The sequence below is a fragment of the Apis dorsata genome, unplaced genomic scaffold (assembly GCF_000469605.1).
Source record: "Apis dorsata unplaced genomic scaffold, Apis dorsata 1.3 scaffold_631, whole genome shotgun sequence".
In the NCBI taxonomy this organism is placed as follows: Eukaryota; Metazoa; Arthropoda; class Insecta; order Hymenoptera; family Apidae; genus Apis; species Apis dorsata.
In genome coordinates, this window is record NW_006263826.1 from 174440 (window position 1) to 183567 (window position 9128).

The 9128-nt window shown below is 39.2% G+C and overlaps 2 protein-coding genes and 1 long non-coding RNA gene across 5 annotated transcripts in view; 1 reads left to right on the forward strand and 2 right to left on the reverse strand.

Moving 5' to 3' along the window:
- Positions 1–590: 590 nt before the first annotated feature.
- Positions 591–1616, reverse strand: LOC116186347. The gene is made up of 2 exons (XR_004151326.1): positions 1082–1616; positions 591–1048 (listed from the first exon to the last, which is right to left on the reverse strand). It is a non-coding gene; the product is annotated as an uncharacterized LOC116186347 (long non-coding RNA).
- Positions 1617–4025: 2409 nt separating this feature from the next.
- On the reverse strand, positions 4026–5836 carry LOC102680815. The gene is made up of 7 exons (XM_006621360.1): positions 5647–5836; positions 5191–5438; positions 4989–5111; positions 4861–4916; positions 4708–4786; positions 4522–4650; positions 4026–4461 (listed from the first exon to the last, which is right to left on the reverse strand). Exons 1-7 carry the CDS (start codon positions 5735–5737, stop codon positions 4255–4257), a joined length of 933 nt encoding a protein of 310 aa, XP_006621423.1. The 5' UTR covers positions 5738–5836; the 3' UTR covers positions 4026–4254.
- A 1219-nt stretch (positions 5837–7055) lies between these two features.
- LOC102680582 (orcokinin peptides-like) overlaps positions 7056–9128 on the forward strand; it is a 3067-nt gene continuing 994 nt past the window's right edge. Inside the window, exons 1-3 of one of the 3 annotated variants that reach the window (XM_006621358.2) lie at positions 7074–7884; positions 8152–8230; positions 8470–8888. In XM_006621358.2, the coding sequence (XP_006621421.1) occupies positions 7804–7884; positions 8152–8230; positions 8470–8888 (579 nt within the window). In that variant the 5' untranslated portion in view covers positions 7074–7803. Of the gene's footprint in view, positions 7885–8151; positions 8231–8469; positions 8974–9128 lie in introns of those variants that run through there. The other 2 variants (XM_031513312.1, XM_031513311.1) reach the window with 2 other exon arrangements.

Consider the following 9128-nt stretch of genomic DNA (forward strand, 5'->3'; position numbering starts at 1 on the left):
TTACATGTATATATAAAATAGTTAGTCGGCACAGTCGAAAAGAGTAATATATTAACGATGATAATTTATTATTCGCGACGCCTGTTGCTCGTGTAAACTATCGTCTGATAATTGCTTTTCGAGCAAGAAACGGGCGACGTTCGTGTTAACGTTTTGTTGATTATATTATATGAACGTTGAGGTAAATGCGTTTAAAAGATTATGGATTGATGTTTCAAAAATGATATAAGAGAGAATGGGGGAAAAAAGGAGTAGAACAGGAGTTTACGTTGCACACGTGTTGTAACGGCAACGTTGAGCACGGTAATGCGATAAAGACGACGATACGATGCTACGATAACAATAAAAACATGATAACACGGAGAATTAGAGAAACGAACAACACGATGATCGCGATGATCGCTTCGTAATCGTATTACATAAGCATATCGATCGTTGGTTTAGAGATTAATTGAATATGATTAAAAAAAAAAAAAAAAAAAAAAAAAAAAAAAAAAAAAAAAAAAAAAAGGAATTCCTGCGTAACAAGAAATCGATTCGAATCTCGTTTTGACCGATATTTTGTTCTCGCCATCATCGTCGTCATCGTCGTCGTCATCGTCGTCGTCATCGTCGTCATAGGTAAAGGAAGAAAGGAGGAGGAGGAGGAATAAGATCGGAAGAAAAGAGCTTTCGTTCGTTTTCGTATCCTGCGTCGATCGAAGAAGAAGGAAGAACGCAAGATCAGACACGGAGACACACACATACACACACGCACACACACATATACACACATAGAAAGAATCATTATCGCTTTACGACTTGCTTTACATCTCAAAGCTTGTCCCTTCTTGGTCGGTTTGGAATTTATTTAGCGATCGCTCGAATCGATATTCGATTCGAGAAAAAGAGAAAAAGATTGTGCGATTCATTCGATTGGACACCCTCCTCCGAACAACTTGATTGTTTCGCATTTTGAAAATTAGAAAAAGAAATTGATTCGCGTGCACCGAGTGGTCATCGCTCAATCGACGAATATGATTGGTTCGATCGATCGATAGTCAATTCTCTGTCTCTGTCTCGGTGTCGGTTCTATGCCGACCTACGATGTAAAGGAGACAAGAATCATCGGCCTTAAATACGATTGGTCGCATACAATACAAACCCCTCCCTCTTCCCCCTCCCCCATCCCCGCACCGAGACGAGAGATCGTCGCAAACAGTCCCTTGCGCGCATCACTTTTTTAAATACGGATGTATCAACCTCCTCTTCGAAAAGGAGTTGTTCATTTTCTTTTTTCGTTCGATTAGCTTTAAACCTCGTTGACTTGTCGTTAGCATTTTTCTCCGATGCGTGCGCGTTCGTGTGTAGCGATACTCGCGATTTAGGAATTGAAGAATCAAATTATATTTACTTTCAAATAAGTACCATCGAATAAGTTTTTCGGGCCATGATAGAATTATATACCTGTAAACTTGCAAAACAGTGCACGTATCATCGATGATCTCGTTGGTATATGCATACATATAGTGTGTATTGGCCTAAAAAAGTAAGGAAGAGGATTTTTCTCGTTCACGTATTATACATTACACCTGTGACTTCGTTAATTTTCTTTTGTTCATGAGAATAAGATTTCACGAACGTGCGGAATATTTTATCTTAATTCGCGCAACGTTGCTGTCCGTCTGTCAGTCTGTCTTTCTTTCTTTTTCTTTCTTTCTTTCTTCTTTCTTTCTTTCTCTTCTCACGTCTTCTCTTTCTCCTTATTTATTACTTGTATATTTACTTCTTAACAAAACGAACGAACGTTGTTCCATAGAACGGAAAAATTGTGTATTGTTTATTTTAGAAGAATTAGGAAACGTGTGATGTGAACGAATGAAAGAGAAGACCGACAGATGGGCTAAAATGTGAATCGATCAGGAAGTAAATACGACGAAGAAACGGGAATTGTGACAAAGCAGATGGAACGCTTTAGAGACTTCGAACACGACAAAGTATCGAGAATGTACTTACATTGGTCGTGTCGCATCGGTGCAATTATTACTCTTCGAGAGACTATTTCAATAACCTTATGAGTGTCAATTCCACTTTCGAGCGTAAATCGTGTAAGTTTGCGAATGTTTTCAGATAAAAGAAACAAACGAACAAAAAATAAAGAGCGATCGTGATGGGGTGTCGGTGTTAAATCATAACGATAAGAGAGGTTGCGTGGCCATGTCTCTTGACTGCTACGCGCCAAAGTGAGATTATTATAATAAATTTACATTATTGAGAAATTAATTAGGGAATGAGAGTGTGGGAGAGAAAGGAATAGAAAGTACGTGCGAGCGAACGAACGAGTGAACGAACGAACGAACGAACGAACGAGCGAGCGAGCGAGCGAAAAAAGTACGAAAGTAAGAAAATAAAAAAAAAAAAAAACCAAGGATGAAAGGAAAAGTTTAGGAAGAGACCGGACGAATGCACGATCGAACGAATGCGCGAACGAACGAACGATGGCAAGAACGTTTGAACGAAAGAATATTTATTTACGTGTGCGTGCATGCGAGAGAGAAACCGATTTACGAAAGAGATAAAAATTTGAAGAATTTAGCACGTTGAACAATGATATGGAAAAATACTTTTTATCGTAGATACACTTCTATTAGGTGAAAGAACTACGTAAGAACAAAGAAAAGGCAAAAAAATAGAAAAAGAAAAAGTAAAAAAGAGACCTGTACTAAGGATTACTTATTAAATAAATGAACGGTGTTTTTCCGCCTATGAGTCGTATTTGCATCAAATGAGTATAGATGCATTTCACTTCTCACACTCTCTCTCTCTCTCTCTCTCTTTCTCTCTACCTTTCTCTTTCTCTCTCAGTTATACGAGAACAGAACGAGATAGATTGTTATTTTCCATCTTTAATGCGATATTATTGTTATTATCATTATTATTATCAACACTGTACAAAGTTGGCAATAATATTAAGAAATCCATCGTCGTAACGCGTTTATTAGCTGTGTTTGAGGAAAGAAAACGCAAGGCGAGATCCACACTCGTCATCCAACAGAGAGAAGAAAATTCGTTGCAGCGCTGACTACAGCGTGTAAAAAAAAACAAAAACAAAGCGTGCCCTTTTACCTATCTAATCCTGCACAAAAATATCGATGGTTCTGCGAATCTGAATACAAATATATATATATATATATATAGCTGTACATGCATCCTTATAAAAAAGAAAAAAAAAAAAAGAAATAGATATCTCGTAAAAATACCCATAGATCCGGGTTTGGAATATTAAGAAGTAAACGAAATTTCGAAGAGAAAAAGGGCATGTCTGATATATTATAACGACGAGAGTCGGATCGCGTCCGTGGATGTTCGGTCAAATAACAGGAGTAGGAAATCGGTGAATCGATAGATTTTCTCTGTATTCTCTGAACGCGATAAGCGATTCAACCGCGAACTCACGTTTGGAATCTTGTCGCTGCCTCTAACTCACCGATTCGCCGATTTCTTCTCGCGTTGTAGTAGCTATTTTCTTTGTGATCTATTGATCTATCGAAGCGATAACGAAGACAAAAAAAAAAAAAAAAATAAGAGCCAAGCGTTTACTGTACAATTATATTCTTTTACGTTAACGACTTACCATTGAGTAGACGAGTAGTATATTTTACATTATCGAGATATGATAGCGTTACTTGTCTTACCCTAATTTTATATATCATTGAAGATACGTAATCGCAGGAATAACGATTATAGTCAGCACTACAGTGAAGTTACTATACGTCTGTAGATAACAAAGGTCCGCAGAGATTTTAAAAACCGACACGATGTTCAATGTATTTAACTAATTGATCTTCTCTCTCGAAAGATGAACAATATACAAGAATTATGTAACGGGAGTGAATATTACGCGTCCCATTTATTCGTTTCCTTTGTCCTTGTTCTTCAACGCGTTATTCGATGGTAATATCAATGAATAAAATAAAGAAAAAAAAAAAAAAAAAAAGGATTCATTGAACGGAAGAAGAAAGGAAAAAGATTGTGTTATTTTCCGATTTTTTTTTTTTTTTTTTTATTAATTTTCCTCTAACACAAGTCACGTTAAAAAAAAAAACGAAGAGGAGAGAGCTGTTGGATGAAGGAAAATAAGAGGAAAAAGAACAAGGAAAGAAACGCGCTTAATAAATAAATAATAAAAGATTGATATGTACATGTACGTATCGTATTATAATAGAAGCAAAAGGGACGATATAGATGCACCAATGCGCATACGATGTAGAAGTTTTAAAATGTATGGGCGTTGGGACATAATATCGTATCGTCAATATCGGACACAATTTCGGCTCGATGTAACAGACCTTCGACGAAATCACCATCTTTCGAGATTTCTTCCGGCCCTCGACGAGCATGCTCACGAATAAATTCAATGACTAGCTCGGGATTTACGTATGACATGCTCAATCGACATCCCCAAGAGATCAAAACTAACGGCTGAAACATCAATTTTACATTTAATCGAATTTCAATCAATTATGATTTGCGAATGCTTACATGACTTTCATCCAAGAGGTTATATGGACTGATCACATGTCGTCGTAGACAGCCTGCGAGCAAGCTTTTTAAACGCCTTACTTGCATCGGATTGGCGCATGGATGATATAACGCAACAATCGCTCCATGCTGAAAGGAATAGGTTAGAAAAGAGAAATTGAATTATTTTTCGAACATGCTAATTACCTCTAAACTATGAAGCCACCTTTGCTTCGGTAAAAATTTGTACTCGCCATAAACAGGCCATAAAGGTCTGTGTGTTCCGCTAAAAATAATACATGGTTATTAAGATTTATAGATTTTTCGAAATTAACGAAATCAAACAAAGATCGCACTTACTATACAGGAACAACTTCGTCGTATTCTATTTTCTCGTACATACATTTGTGCATAGCCTATAAACATTCGAATTAATATGCAACGCATTTATCATCGAAGTAATTATACATATGTATATATATACTTACAACATAATACTTGGGCATAAGTACACAATACATGATTGCTGTTGTACTTCTATTCGGAACGATTCTTTTGTCGTAACAGGTATGAACAATTGGATTGCCGTCCCAATCCATGGTTAAATTACTCTAAAAAATGATATGCGAGATAAAAATGATCGATGAACGATAATCAGTGGAGAAATAAATGACATATGGATATACATACTTTTGCATCGTCGCAGTTTTGCGACGAATATCCCATTGGTATTCCATGAAGGGATTGCACAGTTGTCTGACTAATCTTTGGAAATATTTTGGGTGGTGGAGTAGGATCGTTTGGTCTGTCGGGCATCCATCGGCCAGGCCAATCTTCCAATTCATCGTTAATGATGTTTCGACGATTCTCTCCATCACGACCGAATACATATTCCCGAAACGAATCTACTCGATTTAAATCAAAATTTCGTGGATCTTCTGTAACGTTTAAATTACGGATTATTATCAAATCGTTATTTTTTGCGAAAGCAATCGAAAAGAATTAAATATAATTTTATGACACGTTAAAGGTTAGAAAAAGCGAACGAGTATCTCGTAAACATGGGTCGTTGTAACTAAGTGTTAAAAGTAATAGACAATCATATATATATATATATAATCGACGCGTCGATATTCAAATTATCACCTTCGTAATCGTCGTCAAGAAATTCGTCGTTTGCGGCGCTTCGGGCGAAAAAATAACATACGAAGAGGAGTAGAACAGTTTTCGTTTTCATTTTCACACAGATGACGCGGTAGAGTATCGATCGAAGGTGGTCGGTAGTTGCGATGCGATTGCCATCTCGCGGACTAAAGGAAACATTAGGCACGCCTTTGTGGTTTCCTTGAATCGAAATTGATAATAAAAAACGCAAGAATGAAAAAACACGAAGAAAAACGTTATATTTATTTGCAAAATTTTAAAAAAGGATAGAAGGAAAAAAAGAAAGATTAAATTTATTGCGTCAAATATATATATTAGTATGTATTTAGTTTTCAGCATTATGAGCGTTTTGCGCGTTACTTGGCTTCATGCGCAAACCGCACGAACAGGATAAATGTTGTCCATGCAAGCAGGAACGATGTTGAACGTTTCGTTATCAGCTATTAGCATTACCGAACGTTCTCGATAATTCGATTAATTAACAGGGACTCGTAAGTGATGTACAGGCAGTTTTGTTCTACTAAGTACTCGATTGTATCTGTTGCAACGATCGAGACACGATCTAAAATTAGTCCTGACCCATCCATGCTATACAAAGGTCGATCAGTGATTTTCCACTTGGACGGAACAAACAAATATGTACTTTCCCGCCCTGTATGTTACTCGAATCGGCGATTCGTTTCAATAACAGTAAGTGGCTTTCCAATTCTGAAACACGCGAATTCTTTTTAATTTTTCAACGAAAATTTTACATCGTCGAAGAGAGATCTCTGCGAAGAAAGATATAATTTATTTCATTTTCCAATGACCGCAACTTTTTTTCAATCGAAGATAAATCGAATGTCGGAGCGATTGGAGCGAGGATATTTGATGATATTGGGAAGAGAATGGAAAAAGATAAGAGAATGGTATTCATTAGCGAGCAAAAGGTGTCGAGTAGCTGTCAATCGCGCTATCAGAAACAAGTCGAGTCGATATAGAAAGCAAAGTGCTCTCGACTCAACCGTGTTAACGGGAATGGTTAAAGGTATGGCAAAGGAACACGAGTATAAAAGTAAACAGGATGATTTAAACGGTACATATTGCATTGAGTGGATAATGCACGTTCGCGTCTTATCTTCTTTCGCATTTATCGGCATATCTAAAATTGAAAATTATGCAGGAGAATTTTTTTTTCTTCTTTCTCGTTGGTTTATCTTTTTTTCGTATTCATTTTCGTTATCTTTACAAAAGAATTGGTCTGAAAATCATACTTATTCTCTTGTGTCAAAATCCAGAGGAAAAAAAAAATATTACTAAAAAAATTTTAATAAATCGTATCTTCGTAAATCATAAATTCATTAATCATTACTCGATATTTTCGACACCTATTTCATGTTCCATTTCGTTTCATTTTTGAGATATTCGTTTATCCCGCCAAAATATGAAAACGATTCTTGGATTGGAAAAAGAACGGTAGAGAGGAGGATTATAAACGCGCTTTCGGTTGATTCGAAACCGGCGCCCTTAAGCTCGTTTTTCTCACTCGTAAAACGTTAATGAGACGTCGATAATTTGCACGTGTGTATATACTTGTGGCATTCACGCGTGGCGAGAATCGTTTTCTGCTCCAAATACGGAGGAGCGAGATCGATCGATCGCGTTCCCAGGGTTTTTTGTCCCTCGTCGTTGAAATGTCGTGATCAAAAACGGATCGAAAATGGAATGGAATGGGGAAGATAGACGTGGCGCGAACAATTGTATTCGAAGGGAGGCGAAAGTAGTGATCGATTACTTTCCTAAATACGGAATCGGTTGGAAATGAAATTGGGAATGCCATCGAAGCGAAATGCGCGCGATGGGCCGTGATGATATGATCGGAGGCACGAGGTGAGACCACGCGTAAGGGATAATGGATTTCGGCGTCGCGACTTGTCGCGGTTTGTCGCGTCGCGTCGCGGCGCGTGCGTCCTCCAAGCCCGTTTCGCACCCCCCGATCCGTACCCTCTCGACCGCTTACCCTCTCTATATATATTTCGAACAACCACGAGGTGAATCGGTACAAGGCACACGATTTGAGTGGTAGGTACACCTCGTACACTCAAACGCCCGCTTTATTTCACGTTTTTGGTAAAAGCTGCGCGACTCGCTACCCAATCAATGATGTCGTGCCACAGTGTTTTCGCTCTCTCGATTCTGGCTCTCTCGATCACGGCAACCGTTTGGATACCCACCGTTCAGGTAACCATCGTTTTTTCTTTTCTCACCTTGACTAAATGACATTCGATCGTGCTCGAAATTGTTTCAAATTGCAAGTCACGCGAACGAAAACGATCTTTATCTTCGCAATGGTAAAATCGCAAAATCATGCGGTCGAAACATTTCCAACAGTTGAATCGATATTTTTCGAGAGTGGGAGGGAAAATTTTTCATCGATCGAGGACGAATCGCGTGCTGTCAATCGTGGCACGATCTCGATCTAATCGCAGGACAATCGTTTGATTCCAGGCTGAAACTAACCTTCTGCGCAGAGAGTTTTACGGACCCGTTAATCCGGAATTATTCGCCGCGTTTCTCGACGACCATGGTAAGTTACCATTTCTTCGTTTCTCTTGCATTTTATCCATTCTATGTGTAGTACGTCGCTTGTGTTTCGCATACGCTTCTGTCTCTCTCGTTCGAAAAGCGATAATAATTCGCTTACGGGTTGAAGAACGGAAGAACACGCTTGCTCGAAGAAGGGATTTGTGGTGATGGTGATGACGAACGAATTTCGACGAATTTTTGATACTCACGGGATCGAAACGACGATCGACGAATTTTCAGGATTGCCACGGGAAAAAGTGGGGCAATCGGACCGTTACTCGTCCCGACTGAGAGGAGGCGGCAACGTCGCACGATTACTCTCAAGAAGCGGCGTTGGAAAAAGTAATTACGATGCTCGCGATGGACAGGATGAGCGACTCTCGCGCAACTTGGATCAGATCGGTGCGGGCAACCTGTTGCGTGGCGTGAGTTCTCTTTCGGCCGAGCGTGAGGGCTTGTCCTACGACAACCGTTGGTCGCGTAGGAATCTCGATCAGATCGGTGGCGGGAATTTGCTACGGGAAGCGGAGAGTCGTGATGAACGAAACTTGGACAGCATCGGCGGAGGGAATCTGGTTCGTGGCGTGAATCGACCGTTGTCCTCGAGCGACGATCTTCGGCTCGACAGAAATTTGGATCAAATCGGTGGAGGAAATTTGGTGCGAGGCCTAGCCGATCCCGCTCGAGGAGTGGAACGTCGACCGGTCGATACCCGTTAGAGAGAAGATTATCGACGGTCGGTCAACGTTGAATAGATATCAATAGATTTTCGCGATTCTCTGTAACGCGCGAGCAGTGAAAATAAAATAAAGCCTAAAGGTGCACGATCCTCAATGCATCGAACATTCGAATCCTTTTTTTCCCTCTATCTCTATCTTTCCTTTTTTTTTTTTTTTTTT

Excerpts from the sequence above, each read along its gene's own strand:
- LOC102680815 (XM_006621360.1), bottom strand. The coding sequence starts at position 5,737 with ATGAAAACGAAAACTGTTCTACTCCTCTTCGTATGTTATTTTTTCGCC. Across the intron at positions 4,651-4,707 it reads GGTGGCTTCATAGTTTAGAG|CATGGAGCGATTGTTGCGTT; the intron begins GTAATTAGCATG and ends TATTCCTTTCAG. Across the intron at positions 4,462-4,521 it reads ACCTCTTGGATGAAAGTCAT|CCGTTAGTTTTGATCTCTTG; the intron begins GTAAGCATTCGC and ends TTGATGTTTCAG.